General features: G+C 36.2%; 1 protein-coding gene across 2 annotated transcripts in view; it reads right to left on the bottom strand.

Moving 5' to 3' along the window:
* Positions 1-3,839: 3,839 nt before the first annotated feature.
* Positions 3,840-26,502, bottom strand: part of LOC147224900 (leucine-rich repeat-containing protein 4C-like) — a 46,439-nt gene continuing 23,776 nt past the window's right edge. For both annotated transcript variants that reach the window (XM_086163604.1, XM_086163605.1), the window contains one exon: positions 3,840-6,819. In XM_086163604.1, coding sequence (XP_086019730.1) covers positions 4,824-6,767 — 1,944 coding nt within the window. In that variant the 5' untranslated portion in view covers positions 6,768-6,819 and the 3' untranslated portion in view covers positions 3,840-4,823. The remainder of the gene's footprint in view (positions 6,820-26,502) is intronic.

The raw sequence follows: 26,502 nt of genomic DNA, 5'->3' as shown, positions 1-26,502 counted from the left end.
TTGTGTGCTTTAAGTATCTAGAGACCGTCTGATGACGACCTTAAGTGAGCAGGTGAGATTTAACAGGCGAAAGTAGGTGAAAATACATATAATTGATTTATCAGAAATTATGAAACTTGTTCCTATAAATTTTTTGCTACTCTTTTAGTAATTTAATATATGAGAAAACATGTTCACGTGCTGCTGAATTACTTTAATCAAACATCATATCTGCCCTTGAACACAAATTACACATGAAGCTAAGGTTGAGCAAAAGGGCCAGTAGGGAACCTTTCTGGCGTCACAGAGCAGCATCTAATTCACTGTAGAAAGTCAATTGAAAGTTCCTGTGTTGGGGATTCATGAGTTATTACTATAAATTTGATTTTTGCTCCAGCAATTCTAAAACAAACAGAATGTAGGCGATGAAATAAATACATAAATAAATAAAAATTTGAAAACCTAATTTCTCGCTGTAACTATTTTTACTTTAACAGCTGCAGATCTTTTATCAGTACAACAAAAAACATTTTCACAGCACTGATTACATACAGTATGTGTCACTTGTTTTGTTATGTGTGACCACTATATTTGTCATTTTTAACAGAAAATTATGTGTACAATGATGGTACATTTACTTCCAGATCCAAAAATGAGGGGATAGTCAGTTGTAGGAAAAGAACATTGATAAAAAACATAATTCTGATTAAATGCGGTTGATGTACACCTTTCTCATTAATGGGAGACAATACATTTACATAACAATTGGATGAGTAGTCCTGAAATGAGAGGCATCTTACATACATATCTCACAGTTGATGGTGTAATGGAGCTATTCATTTGCGATTTATGTGTTCAATCAAAAAAAAAAAAACATCCTAGTTTCTGGAGTTATGGTGCCTCAAATGTAATCTAAATATAGTGACTAAATTATATTGAATCAGTCTCTTACCAGTAGTAAATGTTTAACATACGGTTGAAACTGTGTCTAGACTAAAAATGAATACAATAGAATGTGCCAATAATAGTGTCACAATCAGGACATTTCATTTTTTTATACCATGATTTCAAAAATGAATACAATTATAAATAAATAATCTATCAAAAGTGTTCCTACCTATAAACTGTTATGATTGTGAATTCAAAGACACATGTGTAAACCTGCACACAAACATTAACACATACACATGCATGAAAACACACACACACACACACACACACACACACACACACACACACACACACACACACACACACATTATTAATTATTCTTTTACGCATTACAACATTTCTTTATTTTTATTGACACTGGCAGAAAGGGATAATTGCTCTTCTTCATGATTATTTTAAGGTGCTCTCGAGCTATGTTTTTATTCTGACCTTCTTACATATGTCAGTGAGACGGCCGAATAAAAGCAATGTCTCTTAAACAATGTTTATCCCATCATTAAATGATTTTTGAATAGCAAAACTTCTGTTATAACATCACACACTGAAGAAGTTGACTGTCCCATGTCTTGCATATAATCTCCACTGCAGGTCAGTCTGTCACCATGGGCAGGAATGTGTGTCAAACATAAGAAAAGATGAATATCCTCCACTAAAACTATTACAAGAGGGGTACATTTTAGAGACTATTACTATACAAGTCTGTATGTCCCTGGATTGATATGATAGAAACAAGTGCCTGTGATGTATTCGTAATCAAATCAACATGGACAGACAATACAGAAAAAACAGCAATAGTTTATTTTAACCATACTTTGTGTATGTACTACAAACTCTGGTCTCTATAATCGATCTCCATATCTTTTAAAGGTCATGAAATAATGTTTACATGAAAATCAATCTCTTGTTCTTTTACAGCACATTTCTCTTTTTAGAACAGGTGGTTGGCACATGTAAAATTGTTATTTTTTAAAAAAATGTTTTTATAGATGTAGTTTCAAAATGTATTTTCATATAAATCTACCACTAGAACTGCATTCCTTCTCAAAAAAAAATAAAATAAAATAAAATTAATGTAAAAAAAAAAAATCATAAAAAAAAAATATTTTTATATATTACATACATGACACAACTTGACTAAAATCCAGAAAATTTACCATTTTAATTTTCAGACAGTTTATCTCAAACCCAACAAAAAATGGAAGTTGGTAACACCATCGCCATGGAACTGCAAGAATGGGGCAGATGCTGCCTAGGTAGCAAAATGCGCATTGAGAAGTTTATTATCTTATCTAAGCTGACTGTCATTGAATAAAAAGAACAATAATAAAATAATGAAATTGGGCAATACAAATACACACTAATTAGATAATGTGTTGTCTTTCAGTCAGATATAAAAACCATACCTCCAAGACTAATTTTAGATGAAGACAATTTAAATGATCCTTGACACTATTGCAACCATGGTGGGAATGTCAAGTTAGGTGGCATCATCGAATCCCAAAACTCTCTGAATCTTGCTCCTAATCTCCATAACTGTCAATCTTGAGGACAAAAAAAAATAAAATAAAAAATGATGACTGAGGGGGAAAATACGAAAGAGGGCGTAAGGTTAAATAGTGGACAAGAGTAGTTTACTCATGTTTGGGACAGGGGTAAATTTTAAGGTTTTCGGCAAACAATATTTTAATTGTTATTTTATGACTTCATTTGACTTTTTGATACTCTTATAATAGGACACTCAGATCTCCTGCTATGTTTCTGTCATTTGCATTTTTTGAGAGTATCTTTGAATTTATGGAAGCAGAGGTCTATGTATAACACATACTACTTAAGCCGAAAAACAAGTCATTTTATCCTTCATTGTTCTTTACTTATGTTAAACTATGCTCTGTGCGGTCTGGTAGGTTACTATAGGCAGATAATAAGACATTAAGGGCTTTGGTCTATTTTAGTTTTTGAAAATTGGAAATGTATATTTATGAAAAAAAGGTTTTGAAAACTAAACATATTCAGTTTTCACATATGCTCGTGGAAGGTATGATTATTTGATACTTACAGCATATCACTCTTAGAGTATAACTTCCAGCTTTCCTTGTAGCCTTCTTGTTGTGGTCAGGCATGATACCCTTATAAATTTTAAATTGAATTAAACACAGACTTAAAGATTCATGTTTTTTTTTTTTTTCGAAAGGTATTTACCTCATTTCACATAAAAGCAAACACTTTTGTTAGTGTTCGTTTCTGACACAGAGCTGTCTCACCCCAAAGTTAGTATATCACACATTATATTTTATGCCGGGTCCTTTGATTCTGTTTCCTGGAACTAATCGCATGAACAACCGTATCCATCAAGTGCTCATTGGTTTATTAGTTGAAATGTAAAATATTGTTAGGGAGAGAAGAAGACCTGGCAAACGTCTGGTTTATTTTTGATCTCACACATTCGCTCTTAAAGCCTTTCAGAGCAAATCCTGCTGGCTTAAGCCAAGTCTGTTGGTTAGCTGGAGCAGTGTATTGATCTAGTTCTGCAAGGCACAGACCATTTGGAAATATGGCCTACTGACAGGTGATGTGCTCACATAGTACCTGTCTGCTCCTGAGAACATGCAGATCTACAGATGAGGGTAGGGATCCAAGCATGAATAAGTTAGATTCAGTGCAGCAACGGTACATAGCATCTTGAGGTGTAAAGGCGAGGCTGCTGCTTTAACTTTCGAAACAGATATTTTAGATAATCTCGTTTTTTTTTCATATAGTATACTGTCATCAGCCCAACAGAGATCTGAGTGATCTTATTTTTACTAAATATCTGTCTATATCCATCCCTCTTGCTCGCTTTATAAATATGTGTGTTTGTGGCATATATATATATATATATATATATATATATATATATATATATATATATATTTTGTTCTTGAATTCTAATACAGCAAAATAAATAAATAAATAGTAACAATTATGGAAAAAAAACAAACGTTCAGGATTGGCAGTTATGTAAAAATTTATAGGGGAACAGAGACAAATAATGTAAGTTTCCATCATACGATTAAATAATGAAATGATTTTAATTTTACTGAAGCATATACTGATAGCGAATCATGTACAATAACAGAATGTAGGACACATTTCTATAATTTCAGATCTTCAACACATTAATGATAGAAAAGACTGTCAGAAGTGACTATGTGACAAAGAAATCAAATTCCATCACTTACAATTCTGCTGTTCACTGTTAAAAAATGAGCAAGTGTTTAATCAAACTCAGATACGCATGGTCACAAAACATTTCATCACTTCATCTACAGCTGGAGAGCAATTACTATCATGTGCTATAGATTCCTTCAAAACACGGGGAGAACAAAGTTACTATCCCATCAGATCCAGAGTCTGTAGTTTACCAAATAGGAACAATAATTTGCTGCAAGAATTTTTTTTTTCTTGGACGATGTTTAACACCAGAGTTTGAAAGTAGATAAGTCAACCAATCACATGGAATGAGAGGTAAAATAAAGATGAATATTGTTCTGAAAAAAAAAATATATATATAATATTAATCGAAGAATGCAGCTTTTCTAGATTTAACCACAATATTTTTTTCTTAAATAAATAACTTCTGTTTTGTAAAGACACTTCTTGAAACAGACATACCCTAAGTACCAAAGTCATTGAATAAACATCACCCACTATTAAAATAAAATATGAGTCTGTTCATCCATGTTTGAACCAATGTCCTTAAAACCAATTTTTACCAATATCCTGTCAATAATGTCCTTTTGTAACTCCATCACATATATAATGTCTCATTAAAAAAATAAAAAATAAAATAATAACAATAATAATTATACAATAAAAACAAACAAAACAAACGAAAGCAACAAACCAAAAAATGCTTAGATTTGGGTCTCTTGTACATTGTCTTTTGAGCTGGCCCGAATTAACAAAGGTTCATGCGCTGAGCTGTGTATGGAGTTGATAGTGGAGGCATGGTTGTATGCTGTCTTGTAAGTGTTATAGTGATTGAGGTGCTCATGCTCAAGAGGAGGCAGAGTTAGATGTCCCTCCATGCCTGACCCTCCTGTTACACAATCCTCATCCACATTGATGATCTCAATGGTGCGTGTAGGTGCATGATGGTTCTGCTGGTGGTGTTGCTTACGCATCTTGTAAAAGATGATCAGCATAACAGCTGCCATGAGGGTGATTGCAACAAAGCAGCCAATTATGATCTTGGTTGTCTTCATGACCTCATCCAGGCCATTCAGCGAGCCCTCCCCGATGAGCTCTGTAACAGGAATTGTGTATGTTTTCTCTGTAGCCCGTGTAGAAAGTGGGGTCTGGACTGTGGTGGTTGTTGTATACATGGGTGAAATAGACTTCCATGTACCAGCAGAGGGAGTAGGGCCCGCCTTCTGTTGCACAGCAGTGGTGAATCCTTCATTATGCGGCGTTTCTATGGTCTCCACCGTCACTGTAGTGAAGTAGCTGAAGCTGCTGTTCTCTGTGGAGGACACATTAAGTGTTGCAGATGCTGTTGTGTTACCTGCAGAGTTACTGACCATACATGTATATGTCCCAGTGTCCTGCATGGTAACATTGGTGAAGTTCAGAGTGCCGTCATTCAGCACGGAGATTCTGACCTTGTATGCTCCATGTGTCATGATGGTACCATTGGGTGTGATCCAGCTCACAGATGTCAAAGAACTAGCCTTACATTTCAACTCTGCTGCACTTCCCTCCGTAACATTTAGGTCAGCAGGGGGCTCCACAATAATAGGAGCATAACAGTGAAAGTAGTTCTGGTCAAGCTCACCAATGTATCGACCTTTGTGGTGGGTTGGTGAGCTGCAGCGGGCACAACAACTGGTGTTTGCTGGTACCATCTCTTTTAGCCACCAGCTTAGCCAAAGGATGTCACAATTACAATTCCAAGGGTTATGATGCAAGTGCACCCTCTCTAGGTGATGCAAGGGTGTGAAAAGATCATGTGGTAAAAGGGTGAGGTTGTTGTGGGCCAAATTAAGCTCCACGAGTGACTGGAGATCATCAAAGGAGTTCCTTTCTATGGTTTGGATCTGGGCATGCATCATCCATAACTTCTGTAAGTGAATGAGCCCTTTAAAAGAGCCAGGCCGAATGACAGATAGTTGGTTACCCGACATCTCCAGTTCATCCAGCTTCACCAAGGGAATAAGGTTGGGAATTTCTTTGAGATTGCACATTCCCAGGTTTAAGTAGCGAAGATTGCTTAGCCCTTCAAAGGCTCCCTCGGAGATGTAGGAGAGCCGTTTAAGCTCCCCAAGGTCCAACCGTCGCAATGAGGGCACTCTGTTGAAAGCATAGGAGGGGATGCTCTCTATGGGGTTATTCCTTAGCCAAAGCTCTTTTAGTTTAGACAGGTACTCAAATGCCCCATTTGGGATGGTGGTGAGTCTGTTATCAAAAAGCTCCAAGGTATTGAGGCTTGCTAGACCATTGAAGGCCCCCAGCTCAATTTTGCGTATGTGGTTTTTACTCAGCTGTAGTATCTCCAGATGTCTTAGATGTTTGAAGCTGTCCACCTTAATAACCTGAATTAAATTTTCTTGAAGATTCAGGTAGCGTGTGTTGGTTGAAATGCCATCAGGAACATCTCGCAGGCCTCTTCGGGTGCAGATGACTTTGCTGAACTGATTACTACAGGAACAGACAGACGGGCATGTCTGAGCACGTACCAGCCCTGCCACCACCAGCAGCTGGAGGGCCAGGAGCAGCACGAACAAAGGGTCGGACAAGGCCCGGTTCCACCTAGGACCTCGCATCGTCTGCTGCTGCTGAGAGGTCATCTTGTTTAACATTCATAATTCATTGACTGGTCTTCCGCTCGTTGGATAGAGGATGTTGGGCCAACTGAAATGAGAGATAGAAAGAAGAAAATTATATATTAGGGTTAGGGTTGCAATACCTATTGTTAAATGATTATAAGTGCAACCCCAACATTAAATAGATTAAAAAATAAAAGCAATGTTGAATGCAGAAATGACCTTTAACAATGTTTTTTTACATAAACAAACACACAAAAAAACAAGCTGTGTTCTTTTGTGCCCCCTTCTCGTGCCCTCATTATTAGTCACGGACAAAAAACAAAATCCACCTGACACCGAAACTCTCTCTGCAGCATACCTCCTGGAGGTGGAAGCAAAGCTATGACTGCAAAGTTTTGTGTTTTATATTTGAGACTAAGAAACATAAATGGACAGAACACTTGCTCACTATCAGCTCTTTAATAAGGTAAAAATACAGGTGAAACATCTGCTTTCATCTCAACATTCCTCAAAGGCAGGTGACTGATTAAAAAAGTCAAGCAGGCAAAAGTCAAAGAATGGATAACATTTTTATTAATGTAACTCTGCATTTATCACTTGAAAAGAGTGAAAATTTTGTCCATACAAGAAATGCTGTAAGAGTAACTATATAACAGCATTTGTATTACTGACAGTAGATACTGATGTACGCCAGTTTTATTGGTTATGGTTAATGCAAAACACTGCATATGATCTCTTGGATGTTAAAAATGCTACAAACGGATCAATAAATAAAAACAATAAAAAAAAATTAAAAAAAACTTCAACGACACATGGATGACTTGATAGGTTAAATAAGTAATTGCGGTTTAAGAAAAGAAGGAAATCCCACAAAACTGGTTAAAAAACTGTTTTAGAGCTGTGATGAGCACTATTCTATTTGCTTGCTTTAATGCGCCACGTTTGAATTAGTCTAACTAAACTAAGAGTTACTTAAAAAATTCAATGAAATATTCAATATTCTGAGAGATCGCTCTTTTACAAGGTGTGTGTGCAAGGGGGGGGGTTGAGGAGTAAAACTTTTAATCTGCTATTTGTTTAAAAAAAATCTATTCAAATGCAATGAATCTGTTCCCTCATCTAATACCACTTTATACCTCAGGTGGTAACAGTAGATCTACGTAGAGAGAATAACCTCTGACCATTTACTCATTTTGGCTTCTTATTATTCATCAATCTATCTTTTTTACAGTAAAGGCTGGAAGCTTTCGACCACAAGTCGAGAGCTAGAATATAAAATTGGACTTGATAGTCATACTGATCATCATATTCTTCTCCTTTCACCTTTCACACACCTGCACTCATCAAAATCATTGGTTAAAAAAACATCTTGATATCGTCCATCATCCAGGTTTCGTATATATATATACAAAACCTACACACACACACACATATATATATATATATATACATTCACACACATATATAGATTATGATATATATAGGTAGATTAGATATATGACCAGCACAGGACTCCAGTTTTATGCATAACCAATCAACAACTGAGCATGCCTCACTTTAACATGTGCAGGCTGTTACTACAACTACTGATTAAATGTGCAATTACTGACTATTAATTCTTCAATTATACAATTTAAATACCAAGCAACCAAAGCCTTTGGGTAGTGAAGGAGCATGTGTTTCTGAATTGAACCAGATACAGATGGGGAAGTCACTTAACATTCTGATTAATTTGAATTTCTTAAGTATTAAAACCATGAACAATCTAATATCTCAGTCAAGCACAAGCTATTACTGTGTACTCTGTCCTTTTCAGGTGAACAATCCAGGAATTAGTTTAAATAAAATACAGACCTCGAGTAATATTTTACTCTTGCCAAATAAGTAAAATGCTTTTAAATTTAATGTGATTAACTTTCCATCAGACATATCCAGCTGTTGTAATTCCTTATTGCCCAAATGTTTACAACAGGTGATGCACTGTGTGTCTCTGTTTTCATATGGCTCATATGATTCATATGATTATTCTATTATTCTATTTCTAATATCTCACCACAATAATTGGTTTTGGTTTTGGTGAACTGGAGAAAAGGAAAAAAAAATCCAACGGCAAAATATAACTCATACTTATCAAATTGCTTTCAATGACTGCCAATGATTTCATATAACTTTGAATGAGATGAGATGAGATTTATTCTAATGATGCCATGCTTGGCAAATTTTGCAGTAGCTGCAGCAAGACATAGAAGGACAAGGCAGTGACAAATTTTCTAAAAATACAAGTAAAAATAAATAAAATAAATAAGCTCTGAGGTGTAAAAGTATAAAGCATAATCTATATTAGAAAATATATAGCGAAAAAAAGTCTCTCCATATTTACCAATACATGGGGATAAACAGTGAGCCAAAGTGGCCATATAAAGTAGCTGTAGGTTAATGGCGTGAGTTGGGAAAGATTTAAATACCGGAATTTATTTTAATCAATTTAATGTAGTTCTACCTCCACACAGAGTATAGATCAGGGAATTAAGTCCAACTAGAAGAAAACTCTAGCCAATGAATCTCAATTAGCTATTATTTTCTAAAGTACAACTTTGCCCAAGTCATTGAAGAGGTACCACAATGTGAAGCTAGAGTATTGCAAAAACAGCTGAAATTCATGCAGGGATTAGAAAGATTTTTGTTAAGCTAGCACCTTGCACTCATCTTGACAATGCTGATGGGTGCCCTTTTTACAGACAGAGAGGTAGGACTGTGTGACATTTTCACACAGTCTAGATTAAATCTGATGATCCTAGAGGATTGTGAGAATGTAGATTATTTAACAAGTGTTCATTTACCATTTGCAATGTTCCTATGAATGTGGAACCAAAGATCTGATAGACTATGTAACTGTATAGAGGCTATGTTTCGAGTCGAGCTTCAAAACCAACTATACAGTCTCGAGCAATGAGTCAAACCATTGAGAGATCTCTATGGTATGTATGTCAATCTATATTAAAAGAGTAGTACTCTTTCATTTCAACTGGTTCAGTACTAAGACTCTGTTCTCTAAAAAACAATTAGACAGTATGGAGATGATGCTGATGAGTGGAGTGTATTTAGAGGGCATATATCGGGAAAGAAAAATTTATATATAAATGCTCCTACTAGGGAGAATTACAGATTGACTTCTGTTGATAAAAATGATCCGGTCAACACAGGTAATACATATAACTTGCTTCAAGTTTTATTGTGGATTCCTGGTCTCACTAAAATACCCAGAAGTCAAACTAGCTGTAGAAACAATACAAGGGTGTACTATTAGTTTCAATTCAGCCGGTGAGAGAAGGACAGACACTGCAGCCAGTCTGCAGAAAAACAAGGCTCTCAACGCTATTTGCCTTTTTATTCTGCTCAGGTGCAATGTGAACCCGATTGTCTGTTCGAACAAAATGTTACCAGGGATATGCACGCTTAAGATATATAAAGCTTCTATCAGAGTGCCAGAGGAGGCACTGTGTGTTGCAGAAGGTACAAGAGGCACTATGTGTCAGCAGCCTTGGAAACAGAGATAACCTGTAATGTTTATGTTTATTTGACATTTACTCAGTAGACCAGCTGTCATAAGCCGTCATTAAGTAATGAGGCTAGGTGTCATCATCATCATGCATACATAAAAGAAAGAAGCACCAGAAACATTTATTAAAATGAAGAACCTATATCTGTCTATTTCTCTTTATCTAAAGCACAGATTAAAAGAGAACTGGCAGATCTGTACATGGGAATGGTGAAAGTTCAGGAGCAATTTGGCAATGTGGGCTTATGCCTCGAGACTGTATGCAGTGAGAGGTACATTGTACTCTCAGTGGGCCATATTTGCAGCATGCTGAGGAGATGAGATCTTCACTGTACTTAATCTACATGAACAGATATCTTCACATGAATGCAGTCAAGGGACTTTAAAAATGCAGGCATCACATTGCACATCAACCAGAAAGCAGCGAGCAACAGTGTCAGATCAGCCACAACAGAAACCAAAATGCTGATGTTATGACCCAGGAGAGAACAGAAGGAATTATCAAATTATCACAAGTCCAGTTTTAATGTCTGAACTGGCTTCATTTTTGATCTCTACTAAACAACACTGACAACAACTCCAAAAGTGTGAGGTATTGCAGAAGCGTCCTCTACCACCCTTCCTTCAACAGAACACATTTTGAACTTAACTACCGATCTGTACAGCTGTGTGACTTCAAAGGTTATGATTCAACTAGTTGACCAAAACTGCCTGTGGAGAGACATAAAAACTTTCCAAGTACATATACTACCTCTGTGGGAGTTGCCACGGTAACTTGTGGCTTTATGACAACGTTTCACTTTAATGACAGACACTGTCTGAAAAGGTGACAGAAAAAGTACTTTCCAGACAATGTCACTGTGTTAAACCAGTCACATGTATCTGCATCCCTGATTATATAGTTAGTGAGATAGGCGTGTACTGCACAATTTAGGTGAGTTAATTAAATATGTAAGCATAAAATAGAAATAATACAATAATAGAAATTAGATATTCATGATTGGGTGACTGTGCTCAGGTTTTAAAGTAATAGAATGTGGCAGTAGATGGTAAATGCAAAAACAGAGAATTGAAGACCCATTTATTCAGCCAAACTGTCTGATCAAAAAATACAATTATTAGAAATCCTTTGATCAGTTAAAGTGTAATGTTGTATTGTCCAGTCAGTCCTTCAACAGCCATTTCCTTGTAACCTTTATTCGGCCAAATGTTTTGTTGTGCTGTATTATTACTATTGCCATCAGTAGTAGTGGTAGTAATTTAGTTTTAGATTAAATAAGTTTTTTATTTCTTGCATTTCATTATTATAGAATATAGTTCTGGAGCTATACATAAGTTTGCTTTTATTAATTTTATTTTATTCAACATCTTCCACGAAATTACCGCAAACAACTATTTAATGAGTACTGTATTCTGGAATCTGAATCATACTTTTTTATTATAAACCAAATAGGAAGAATTAATAATTTAACAAGGCCATTAGGAATTCTGGTGGGGTTATGGAATATAAAATGGGTCTGGTGAAACCGTTTTTGCTATTTTCTTATATTTGACAAGATCTTGTCTTCTGTTTTTGAAATGAAAATGCACTACTTCCTTTTAAATGTAAGGAAGGGAGATGGGACTGACTTCACTCAGCTAATACTTCAGTGGCTGCCGATTGAACTTTTTCATGAGCAGTGCCTGACTGATCGTTGGCTTTTATATTGTGTGCCACGCAGAAGAAAGTATGATGGGAGATTGTAAAATCGCTTAGTTGACAATCAAAGGTTGGCATGTGTGCTATTCTTGAACGTAAAAGACAAAAAGAGGTGACGGATTAATGAAATATAAATCCAATCAGGTCACTTTTTGATAATTCTTGATTGAATCTCACAATAGCTCTGAATGTAAACTGCAGTCTTCTATGGATATTAAAGTGTGTGTGTATGTGTTTGGGAGGGTATGATTTTTCCAAATGGCATATACATTATGTGTTGGAGGGTTAAATGTAGGAGTGAGGGTTTTGTTTTAGTCTTGAACCTCAATACTTTATATGAGAAGGGAAAGAAACATTGATTTTTTAAAATAAATATTATTGATGCCTACTGTACACTGATGAATGAGATGTGTTTGTTTTTTTTCAGTTAAATCAACAAATTAGAATTTTAATTTACCTATTTATTTATTTTCCCCTTAATCAGCAAATGAAATTGCAAAAAATAAAATTGCAAAAAATAAACGTGGATGCACTGTTTTACCTGCGTTTCTACTTTGGTAAATGGGCAGCAATGCAGCAGTTATTGAGGTATTCACTGTGCTTATACCTGTGTTTATATATACCTAGAGCACATGCAACACCTTGCATGTAGCCTGTTGTGGCCATTCCTCCTCGTTTTTCCATTTTACCGGTATCTTTTTTTTAATTTCTCAATCTGAGTGTCAGACATTCTGAGTCAATTCACTGTCGCTTGATTTGTGTGATAATCTCCTTCTTTGCATAACCGCATCTTATACTAATAGTGCAATCACCCAAAACAAATATTTGTAAATATATATCGATATATATCTTTGTATATACTTTACATAGCTTTATTTTTATCTTGAATTTTATTTTTGTTTATGTATGTATACAACTTTAACGTCATACATCCATCCATCCATCCATTGTCTACAGCTTATCTGGGATCGGGTCATGGGGGCAGCAGCTATAGCAGAGGCCCAGACTTCTCTCTCCCCGGCTACTTGGTCCAGCTCTTCTGGGGGGATTAAGAGGCATTCCCGGGCCAGCCTAGAGACATATTCCCCCCTGCATGTCCTGGATCTTCCCCATGGCCTCCCCCTGGTTAGACATGCCCGGAGCACCTCATCAGGGAGGCGTCCAGGAGGCATCTTAACCAGATGCCCAAGCCGCTCCACACAGAGGAGCAGGGACTTTACTCTGATCCCCTCACAGATGGTTGAATTCCCCACCCTATCCCAAAGGGAGAGCCTGGACAGCCTTTAGAGAAAGCTCATTTTAGCCGCTTTGCTCCGTGACCTTGTTCTTTCGGTCATAACCCACAACTTGTGACCGTAAGTGAGGGGAGGAATATTGATCAGCCGATAAATTGAGAGGCTCGCCTTTTGGCTAAGCTCCTTCTTTACCAGGACCAAATTTCTACCTTTTGGTCACTTGTTTCATCCTATTCTATTTGTGAACAGAACCCAGAGATACATGAGTTTCTTCACTTTAGGCAGGACTTCCTGACCTGGAGTGGCCACTCCACCTTTTTCTGGCTGAGAATCGTGGTAACAGATTTGGAGATGCTGGAGTCCACCCCAAAAGGCCCTCACTCTGCTTCCTCATTGGAGGGGTGGCATTGGGAGTGAGGAGACCTTTGGAGTCAGCAGCCCATCATCTCTACCGTACACAGGGATGAGGGTATACTACGTCCCCCTCCCAAGCGGCAGGGTAGCAGACCAAAATCTCCATGATCCCTTACGAAAGTTGTTCTTCATGGCCTCACAAAACTCCTCCAATGCCCAGGTTTTTGCCCCAGGCACCACCACACCTTGGCGCTTGGCTTGCTGGTACCTGTCAGCTGCTTCCCGAACCCCACAGGCCAGTAAGGCTCAGTAGGACTCCTTCTTCAGCTTGACGGTATCCCTCACTGCTGGGGTCCACCAATGGGTTCGGGGGTTACCACATTGACAGGTACGACCACCTTAGGGGCCACAGCTTCAGTCTGCTGCCTCAACCATTGAGACACGAAATATGACTCACTTGGACTCAATGCCCCCCACTGGCCCAGGGATGTGGTTGAAGCTCTGTTGGAGATGGGAGTTAAAACTCTTTCTGACAGGGGACTCTGCCCCACCCAACAGACCCTCAAAATGCATTTTTGGTTTGCCAGGTCTGACTGGTGTCAGCAAGTAATTGGACTTGGAGAAGCAGAATATATATGGGACAAAGAAAAACCTGAATAATTTAATGAAGTTTGGAAAGATATTAATTTTCAGTTCATTCTCAAACGAGTTCTACTCCCCATCCTTAAGTGTGCATTAAGAGGGGGTGGCGCAGGAGGTAAAGCAAATGTCTTTAGAACCGATTATTCCTGTTACGATTCCCAGCTCCACCTCCTATCATGTCGAAGTGTTGTTGAGCAAGCCTACTGCTCATGGTTCATCCATGACGGGTTAATTGCAGGGAATGAAAATCCCCATGAGGGATTAATAAATGATAAATTATTATTTTTACAAGAACAGTATAAGAGGAAGTATTGTATTTGTACTGCAATAAGATTGGAATCTGCATGTGATGAAAGAGGCATGGATCCACAAATGAAGGTACCATGTTCTGGGACACTCCAAAATCCAGTCATTCACAATTGTTTAGCTTGACAGGATTGGTTCTAGTGATCCAAAATTACAATTGCAAAATATGTTCAGAAGTGAAAGAAAAAAAAAATGACCATATTGCAGCTCCTCTTCAGTGTCTTTTGTTTTAATAAGCAGAGTCAAACAGAGAAGCCTGGTACTTTGAGCTGGCGCTAACTGGCCAAGTGTGACAAACTGACAGCTGCTCTCCTACCCACAGCCTGACATCCTTCCTCTCACGGCTTGCATTTGTTACCCACAAAAACATGATGACAATAATTTGATTTATAAAATAAATACTGGTTTAACACTCCTTTTCTGAAATTCAATTTGCAGTCGCTTAATTCATTGCACTTTTTTTCTATATGGGGTGCTGGAATAATGAATTTAATGACAGATCGTGGTCATTCTGTTCATTCTGTTAATATTACTCCTTGTGGCTATGCAACTGACTCACTACAAATCAAAGAAACAGAAATGTTTAACAATCTACACTGCTCAAAAAAATAAAGGGAACACTTAAAAAACATCCTAGATCTAAATGAATGAAATATTCTTATGAAATACTTTGCTCTTTACACAGTTGAATGTGCTGACAACAAAATCACACAAAAATGATTGATGGAAATCAATTGTATCAACCCATGGAGGTCTGGATAAGGAATCACACTCAAAATTAAAGTGTAAAAACATACTCCAGGCTGATCCAACTTTGATGTAATGTCCTTAAAACAAGTCAAAATGAATTTGTGTTGCTTCCTGAGTGGACACTATGATTTCACAGAGGTGTGATTGACTTGGAGTTACATTGTGTTGTTCAAGTGTTCCCTTTATTTTTTTGAGCAGTATATTATCACCAACCTACAGTCTTGTTGGAAACCACACAAAGGAAGGAATGTAGAAAAGTAATTCGAGAACCATGATGCAGGCTCATTTCACTGGCTGCTGTAATGCTGCATAAAGTTATGCATTGTGTCAAAGCTATTTTGTCCATCAAATATTTTATGTGTAATGAGCTGCACATATTTAGCCAGTAGGCTTAGAAATGTATGTATTCAGCAGATTGGTGCTATTGCACTTAGTAAAGAACTACTGTATATCATCTGTGGATGACACACAAACCAGCATGGAGGAGGTTGGGAAACTGAAATCACACTTTTAAAAATGTGCTTGTATTTCATCCAAAAACTGGCGTAAAACAAATAAAACATTAGAGTATAAATGAATCCAAGCCTGCATGAACAAAAAGCTTTCAGATACAGAAGAGGTATAAAGAAATATTACATATAAATCCAGCTAAATGTCCATGTAGCCAAGACAGCACACAACTCTGACCCTTCAGAGTCGCATCTGTACCACTGGCTACTGCCTTCAATCGTCACTTTACTCCTGCTCTCATGTAGCAGTTTATCTTATTTTGTCCTTCTTTTTTTCACTGTTGTTGTATCTGTCCTTTTTAATGTCTCAGTCTATTGTCTATCTATTAACCTTAATACCTGATACCTGTCCTCTGCCCCATGCTGCTGTGACACCTGAATTTCCCCAATGGGGATCGATAAACATTATTATCTTATGTTGTACATGTATATTGCTGTCATTAACTTTCTTAACACTTATGTCAATGCATTTATGATTTGATTTGAGTTCTTCATGTGTTCATGAAATTACCCTCTACACTGCTACATAAACAGGTTGACTTTGTGGCATAAAGGAAAGACATTATAAAATAGTAGAAATAGTATTCAGTAAATAGCATCTCGACCAAAATGATCGACTATTTCCTTCATCAAGCTTGGCATATCACTAAGCCAATAAGGGTCACTGAACAGACTGATAGAATATGTTGGAACAGATGTCTAGGTATTCAAAATGAACTCAGACATGTAGTTATGATCTCCAATTGATGACGCTTTCTGATTTTATTCTCAGCTAGCATATCCTCAAGCTAGATTTCTCGCTGAATTATAGCAGACATCTTTAGTCTCTTTTCTGCTTTAATCTTTGGGGCTTCATCCCATCAAATGTCTGTGAGGATTCACAAGTCATACAGATCACGATACTCATCATTTAAACGTGTCATAGCTATTGGCTTCAAACTTTGCGATCAGAGCAAAAGAAGCCCTGAGGATGAGAGGTAAAACATCTTGAAAAAACTAACTAAGTCCAGCCGCTATGCCAAACTGAGAACATTCACAGACATTTACAGTGATATATATATATATATATATGTGTGTGTGTGTGTGTGAGTGTGTGTGTTTTTTTTTCCTCCAGGCCATTGTTGAGGATTATGGTTTACCCATGAGTCAGTTCCAATAAATGCAAGGCGGGAAGATGTGTCAGAAGAGTGTGAGGAGGACAGTAAATCATCATTGCATTTCTTCAAGTGTACCATAGCCAGTTCCACACATACACACGGCAATTGTCCATGCAGTCAGACTGATCCCCAAAGCAATATAAAATATAAAATAAACAAACCTTAAGCAACAATTTTAACGACTTTGTTCATGGTTGGTAGATATGGAAACTACTTATTACACATCATTAATTCTAAGTTCAATAAAAAGAAAATCTAGAGGAAAGGAATTCAAGCAAAACCTTTGTACAGTATTTAATACTTTATTAATTCCAATTTGAATTCAAAGTATACCTAAAAATACAGCACAGATCTTTGAAAGAAGGTACGTACTTATGTGAGAATTTTGTTTGCTTTCAGCACGCGTTCCTTCTTTTTTTACAGACTGTGTCTATGACAGCCTTCTTGTTTCACAGTAAAGCAGCGTGTTGGCATTTGGGGGCCCTATATGACAAGAGGTATTGATAAATTCATTCCTCACCCTTTGAGAATTTTCAAATAGGCTCTGTAAAGAAAATGGGTGCTAACTACTCTTCAAGGATGTGGGATGAGAGAGTCGGTCCATAATACCGCTGTCACTCTGCTGTCTTGTTGAGGTCAGGGTTGGTATGCATCACTGACAGCACCATGCAAAGGTTATTCTGAGGTTGTGAACATAAAAGGAGCAAAGACTTGATAAGATAAGAATTTGAGCTTGAGATAGCATGCGAGATAAGCAAGAAAACTACAAAAAAAAAAAAAAAAACACTTGGGGCTACAATTTCTGAAAATATATCAACCTTTAGAATCTGAGTCTGTTGAGATTGAGTTTAATTCAATGGACTTCTTTTCCAGTTCATTTAGCCATAAATCAGTGCATATATCAGTATATTTATCCTGCAGGACCATGATGACTGATTTACAAAATCAACAACTGCTCTGGTATTAGATATAGAGACGGAAAACAAGACTGGAATGAATCATTGGGCTAAAAGAGTAAAACGGGTAGTACTGGCAAACATAACCTCTGCTCTCCTCTGAATATATACACGGGCGATTTGTTCTATGTCATTGTAAGGTGTTAGTACGCCTTTGTAACATAAGACAGATGTGCTGCCTATTCTTATCATCATAACAATGTTATGAGTACAGATGTAAATTTGATGTAAAAATCCTTACATTTGAGTATTAATATTTTATGTACAAAAAAACCCTAAAGTCTAAGTAGTACCATTATTGCTTAAAGTTAGTTTGTGATTTTTGTAGCATATTTTCATGCTGGCAGATTGTAGAATATACATGAATCAGCCAAGTAGAAATACAACTATATTTGAAAGGTTGTAGACTTTAAATACAGAAAACTAACTTCAACTGAAAAAAGCTGTAAGATTTTAAGATGAACTTTGCTGCTAATTTCCTGAAACAAGGGAACAAATTATTTAGTTTGTTGATTGCTTATACCTGTGTCTTCCAAACACATATACAATGTATATGACAGGATGTTATAAATGATAAATGAAAAGTGGTAATACATAATGGAATGAAGAAGTTAGAATTCACAAGGTGATGGGTGCTTTACACACACACACACACACACACACACACACACACACACACACACACACACACACACACTAAAAGGAGTGAACTTTTGGAACTGAAATAATGACAAAATCAGAGACATCTGAAAAACCATTTATTACTATATAGTTTATATTAGTAGGAAATCACCTCAGCATCTGGCTCACAGACTGTTGAATTGGTAAAATTCTGTGTGGCTGTTTTTTTTTTTTTTTTTTTTTCAATTTTGAAACATGGAACCCAGGAATTTAACCACTTTCTTACACATCATGCTATACCTTCTGTTCTGACAATAACAGCAATCAAAACTATACGGCTGCTTTGAGCTCATCTTTCCCTCACTGCAACACTCCTGGGCCGCTATATTTCATCTTCTGTTCATGGCCATTGGAGACAAGATAACCACAGCAGGTTGTGTCAAGTCCTGGGATTAAGTAAACCCTTGTGGGACAGGATAATGACAAGGAGCAATTCAAATCTGATGAGTACACTGTGCTATGGGAGTGATTATTTAATATGTGTGATTTATCACTTTCAATGTCCTGGGGGAATATCTTTTGGACTCCCACCTTCTTACATATTGTTACTAATGCATAAGTAATACACTAACACGGAATGCTGAATCTCCACACTTGAGTCCAGTAGACTGTTTATCTATTTATTAATTTTTCTTTACTTATTTTTGTTGCTCGGCAGAATCTAATTAGACTTACTGAGGTCACAGTGACAGACCAATTGGTAAGAGTGACAAAAACAGTTGTGCATTTCACCATATTTTACTGTGTTGTTTCATCTCTTGTTCTGGATAGCACACATTTTGTTATAATTATGTTTGAGCTTGATTGCCAGGTGAATAATTGTCATGGAAATCATATTAGAATAACAATTTGGCTACATTAGCTACATGTATACTTGACATTAGAGGGCATAAGGTGCAGCAGATCTTTCCACAGCAAAAACATCTCCAAAGCCCTATTTGACATAAGAGAGAAAAATAGATAAACTAAGGTGAAAAGTCTGGCGATAATACGCTGCTCTGCTTATGAAAGGAGAACTGGCATATTTTCTGTCGAGCTTCACTCGTACATTAAAGCGATCACGTCATTTGTCATCCAGCACTATGCTATGTAGGGGTTTAGCTGAAAAGACATGTGCGTCTTTCTTTTGTCCTTGTCTATCAATAAACTGATTTATGGTATTACCTGCATTGCCTGCATTTCAATATTTTGGATTTTAGTACGCATTGTGCAAAAGTTATCATACTGTTATGCTGTAAAAAAAAAAATACTTAAAGAATTCACAATGATGGGGTATATTGGTGCAAATATCTTTGGTTAGGTGATGGCTGAACCTTCTTGAACTGGAAAATGATTCAGGAACATGATGATGTCTGCCTGGCTTCCACCAAATCCAGCTGTGCTATTGTCCACTCTGATTTGATAGTCCTCTCTCGAGGTTTTATGATGACTTAATTTATAAAAAGCAAAAAAAAAAAAAATTATGAAATGTTTCTAATTGGTCAATTTTAAATCATGGTCAATTCCATGACTTTGGACCACAGTCCCAGGCTAATGTAATGCTAAAAATCCTCTGGCCTCTGGTTTTTGGACTGACACAGATCTAGTGAAGACTAGGCTTTAGTATGACCAAGTATTAATATGGCTCATCAGTTTTCAGTACACAGGGATATTACAGTTCGATAGGTTGAGAATTGTACAGGCAGCGAGGATTATTTTCAGTGGTGCAATGGTTTTGTTTATAAATAGCTCATTGCCTTTATAATATCCTGAACCACAAATTGTTAGATTTACTGTATGTCAGTGAATGTGATCGGGAGGACAACGCAAGCCGTAGGGGTAATTTGTCATGAATATAATCTTTTTTTTGTACAGACCTTTGTGTACAGGCTTACAGTCTGTGATAAACAGGTATTCATAATTTATCATTGTTATTTTATATAATCATAAACATAAAGTTATTTATGTTGTAATCAACAATGACAGCAACAAAATCCCCACCAACAACAACATAATCAACAGAATTTTGTATTAAATTCCTCAACAAAATACATCATATTCAACTGCCCTGTTACTGTTTGTAAATGATCATTGAGCATTCATGTTTTTACTTCTACGCCCTCATCACTCACTGCTGTAACTGATATTTTAGTGCTCTTCAAACCTCCATCTAACAAGTGGACTTTTACAGTACGTTACTGTAAGCTGAAGGAGCTCATTCCCTGGGGACAAAGGACATTCAAAGACATAATGTTTTTTCACAGACACATCCCAATTCACATGCAAAGCCTGCACGACAACATACTTATTCAAGACAGAGGGCAGACCCCCACATCCGAAGTAAATGATGGGGGACAATAACAAACTGAGATAAAACTCTCCATCTCACCTGACATCCATTAGGGAAAATGTGAGTTTGATCTATTGGACCATCATTGCCTTGGCGGATTGCGTGTTCAAACTTTGATATCCATATTTGTGTTTTCACTCATTTAAGCTGCATTTCTAATGAATACTGTTTGCACATTGCAATTATATTATATCCGGACGATAACTGAGTAATGAAAATACACATTCTGCCACTACCCATTGTGAATGGAAAGACAAACAACATGGAATGAGGGTATATATGTATCTAAATGATAACAAAAATTGGAGCAATTTCAAGACCTTGAAAAACAAAAGAGACAGCCTAAAGAGATCCTCATTCACACATATAGCATTTCTCATAAATGTTAGAGTTTTTGCTGGGCTGCTCATGTGTGAATGAGTCATAATCGATTTCTGTGAAATCTGACCTGGCAGTATCACACCTCAAGACTTCATGACATCCCAGGAACTATTCCAGGGGAACTTGGTACTCTTTTCAGTACTTTTTTTTATTAAATAAAAGAAAATAGAAAACACTTTAAAAGTTCCAGCTCATTACCTCCTGTTGTCCCTTTTCTTTTATAATGTGTTTCAACTTCTATCCAGTACAGGGCTGGACCACTTTTTTTAGTGTTCCTCTAACTGTGTTGATTTTTTTTTCATTCTTTTTTTAATCAAGCCAGTGATGGAAAACACATTTCCTTTCTTATGTTTGAGATACAAGGCATTAAAAGACAAAGGGAGCCTATTTCAGCTAACATTGGGTGAGAGGCGTGGTACCCCCTTGACTGGATGTCAGTCAATCGCTCTTTTTCACCAGACCCACATATTATTGCATGAACATGCACAATACTAAACCATTCCGCAAAGGAGATGCATGTCCAAATAATAAAAACAATAATAATAATAAAAAATAACTGGGCATAGAAGGTATTTATGGTAAACAACTGTGAACTACTGCACAATATGTCTGCAAAAGTCTCCATTCAAACTAAAATGTGAGACAATTCTAGTAGTACTGCTTTAGACTCATCAATTTAAGGTTGAATAGATATTTTAAATATATTCAAATCAAAATTATAATAAATGGGCAATGTGCAACTAAGAAAAAAAATAACAAAACAAAAAAATATATATGCATATATATTATTCGTACGCTGCATGCCAAATGCTGTACTCAGACTGCTTTTCTTCTCATTTTAATGTACAATATGTGAGCGACACAATCACAATCAGCTAAGTCCGTCATTCTCATCAGCTATGCTTCCACATTGTATCATTGGGTTACAAATACATGCATAGATGTGGTCACTAAATGTATGTTTTAATAGTTGTGGTCCTGGAGCTTTGGAAAACAATGTGACTGCGTGCAGAAGAGATGCAATTAAATTTAGTCAAGAGAGCTAAAGCTTTGGAAATGGGTGCACAATGATGTCAAGATATAAGATTCTATAGTTTCCAAAAGGGAGGTAATTTATCAGCAAGAAAGTCACATTAGAAAAACAAGAAAAATATATGCAATTAGGATGATGTATAAAACGATGTCGAAGAAGCGAAGAAAAGGCAATGTCAGTTCTGTCCTTACAGTCTCTTTAGATTTTAATGCACTGATATGTATATACATATGTGTATACTGTAAATTGATAACTGGAAAGTTGTGTTTTACACTGCAAAGTTAAAATGGACAACAGTGTGGCTGCATTGGAAGTATTTTGATATCTGCGTACTAATTTTATTTAAAATATATGTAAGCCCCTTGACTTGAGTAAGTAGATTTTCCTGGAGTCACATACAGAGACATACAGCATTTAAGAGTCATTAATTTTCAGTCAATTGCTCCACTGCATGTTTTGTACTATAGGCCTGAAGGGGACCAAACAAAATCCACATGGTAAAATTTGAACAGGGAGCTGTCTTGCTGTGACGCAGGGGTGCAAACACTGATACATGCTTTGGGGTAAATAAAATGGGCACAAATGTTTTCAAGGAAAAATGTCAGTGGATCTTTGAGGAATACGATCTGAATCTTCCCCTAAATTATTATCAATTTCTATCCCATTCAATGTCAAAATGATGTATCCTTTTAAGTTGCAATTGCTGACTTGAGCATTAACTGGGGATGAAAAAAAAAAAAAAAAAAAAAATCTAAAAAGTAAGTTATTACTATTTGTATTTCTGTATGGGTAGGATATGAAAACATTAGCAACATTGTTCAACTGAGGCTTAGAAGTAAAATAATCATAATGATTAAATCAATATTACACATGAAATAAGCCCTAATTGACTTCTTTTATCATATAATTTTATTTTCTCTAAGGAAAATAATATAAATTTTGAATTTGAATAAAAAGACAGGAAAATATCTGATGAAGTGAAAAAATATTTTATTTAATGTCATTATTATATGCTCATTATTAGATATCTATATTTTCAATATATATATATATATATATATATATATATATATATATATATATATATATATATACACACGATATCAATTACACTACCAAATCTTTTAAACATTTCAATGGAGAGGCAGGATTTTGTTTAGTTTTGGTTGTCTATTTTTCATCCTTACTGTTCCATTCTGTTGTCTATTCTTATCCCTGCGGTTGCTGTCATTGTTCTCCCTGCTGTCTATTTATTCGTGGATGTCTTTGCGATCTTCTGTCTTCTAACTGTCTCTCTATTTATATTTATATTCATATTTATAATTGACATTATAACTGTTACACTGCTGTGACAAAAGGATTTCCCTTTTGGGGATCAATAAAGTTTATCTAATCTTGTCTTATGATTTGTTATCTGATCACATTTCCAATATCAGTCAGTCCAATGATAGGCTCGCTATTTCAAAGAGTTGTCATCTTCCCATCTCTCATGAACACACAAAGATGATGCTCCTCTCTTTAAGAGCCGTCATCAAACAAACATGATTAATGTCAGCCCCTCATACTCTTGATACTGCACACTTTGACCCTGCAGGTTGTACTACATCAGGCACTGGGAATCACCAGAAATGCATGTCAGGCTGAATCAATTGGTTGCAACGCTACTCGTTTAATTTAGTTCTTGGGTGGGGGTGGAGAATGTGGTTTTGACTGTGGTGAATACGGGCTCCCAAAGGAGTAGTGAGTGCTGAAATCAGCTCTGCTGTGCCTGCCATTCGTCATTATCTAATAGTAAATCCATCTTTGACTGGTTAAACGTTCTTGCTAGGCCAAATCACACTTTAACCAGTCAGCTGGGAACAAGGAAAAGGTAGAGATATGTGGATGGATGGATGGATGGATGGATGGATGGATGGATGTGTGAGTTGATGGATGGATAGAACAATAGATGGATAGACAGATAAGCAAAGATGGAGGGAAAAAACAAAAAAAAAATGACTATGCTTAAACTTTAGTCACTGACGTGATGGGAATACCATTGGGAGTCTAATATTTTGTAATGAACCAGATGAGTAAGATAATGGTGAATGGATAAAACAAATTAAAATACTTTAATGAGGGAATTAATATGAAATATAATTATGTGGAACAAATAACACAATTTTGTAATTTTCCAATTACAAGATCTGTGACTTAATTAAATTAGGATGCAGTGAAATCAAATATGATTTTAATTAACACACATCTCAGCCATGTACACCATTTGTCAGATGACAATATGAGAGCTTATAGGCTTTTGGTGCATACTCTCTTTATCTATATGAGCATGTAGGGGGTGTGATGTGTTTATGTGTTTGTACAGAAATCCTTCTGGACTGCATAATTAATTTTTTGTCAATAATCACTTGTACTCACAACCAGACTTAACTAGAATATGCAGATGAATTGTTGTCACAATGCAGTGCTTAGCCACAGCAATTTATTTCACAAAGTGACAAAGCAGTTGCAACATTTTTATTTGTCATTAGCAAACTGATGCAGCTTAAAAAAAAAGTATGTATGTATATGTGTGTGTGTGTGTGTGTGTGTGTGTTATCATTTTCATATATATAGAGAGATATATTTTTATGTATCTATGTATGTATATATACACGTATTTACACACACACACACACACACACACACACACACACACACATATATATATATATATATATCACAAACATATACATATGTGTGTGTGTGTTATTATTTTCAGGATAGCAATGAAACGTGACTGCCAAATCCACTGGATGATATGGAATAAATGAGAAGTGCAGAAATAATACAGACTGATGACCAAAAATGATTGCCAAACATGTCATACATTGCTGTGCAAGGAAATGTGTACCTTTTAAGAAAACCTTTATCCACATTTAGTTAACACACACGTTTAGAATCATGGGCATTAACGTACTATAATCAAGAAAGATGGAAAAATTAAATGTCTAGGTCAAGTGCCTAATGGAATTAGCATAATGAGACTTCACATAAAAGCTGCTGAATGTTTGGCCTGTGGTGGAACCAAGCACTATAGAAAGAAAGAGAAAGAAAAAGACAAAAGGCATTTTACTGATGATGTAACATACCATAGGCCCCTGGTTTCACTCTGGACAGTTTTGTGTCTGATTAACCTTTCAACCACAAATTGTCCATTCAGCTATTCTGACTGTGAAATGGAGTCACCCTACTGTTTGAGGTCAACAATAGTATACAATCCAGCTGTCAGTCATTGATGTGAGATGTAATTAATTTGGCCATATCAAAAAATGACTGAGCCTTTGAAGACATTGCAATCTGTTTTCATGAGGAACCTCTCATTATGGATGAATGAATAATTGACAGGAGTTAACACTATTACAGAACACACAAAGAGATAAAAATAAGATGATGGAGAAGGAGAAGTCAGGTGATTAGCGACCAACATTCAAATTCAGAGGGACAAGTTTTTGCAGACGACTGATCAAGGACAGGCAAGGAAGATAAAAGCTATAGATGACAGGAGCTGCAGAGAAGATAGAGAGGGGTAAATTATCAATGTGAAATGTCTTTCTTAAAAAGGCTGACTCTGCTTAAAAAAGATGGGCTTAAGCCTTTGAGAAAAAATGTGATATGGAAGGCAAAATACCATAAACCAAGAAACATATGTACAAACCAATGACAGAGCAACCTGGTTGGTATGAGAAGAAGGAATATGGCCATATAAACATCAATCTTATACTAAAACTCATCAAAATAAAAAATAAAAAAAAAAAAATATAAAGGTAAATTTATAAAATAGAGAAAATGATAAGTGAGGCGAGGAAAAGTGAACATAATTATAAAATCAGATGTCCCCCCTCAAATTCATTTAATATTTAAATGAATGACTGTATTGATGTGTGATCAAAATTAGAAACAACACAAAATATTTTCCTTCCGAGCCACATCAATAAATTGATTTATTTTTTTTCGAGGGGCAGTGAGCATAAGAGTTTTCATTTCATTGGTTTACTACCAGTATTTTCTATTTAGTGTTGATTCGATCAGTGATGGTTAAATTGGTTTGGGATATGCAGTACTATAGATATCCATGTCACTCAAAAATGGTCCCGAACATTTTTAATGTCAGCTCTGACCTTTATTTTACTGCTAGACA

Source organism: Fistularia commersonii, chromosome 17 (genome assembly GCF_037954325.1).
Source record: "Fistularia commersonii isolate RoL2024-O1a breed Wild chromosome 17, RoL_Fcom_v1.0, whole genome shotgun sequence".
Lineage (NCBI taxonomy): Eukaryota > Metazoa > Chordata > Actinopteri > Syngnathiformes > Fistulariidae > Fistularia > Fistularia commersonii.
Note: the sequence above shows the minus strand (reverse complement) of the source record. Positions and strands in the feature narration are given on the sequence as shown.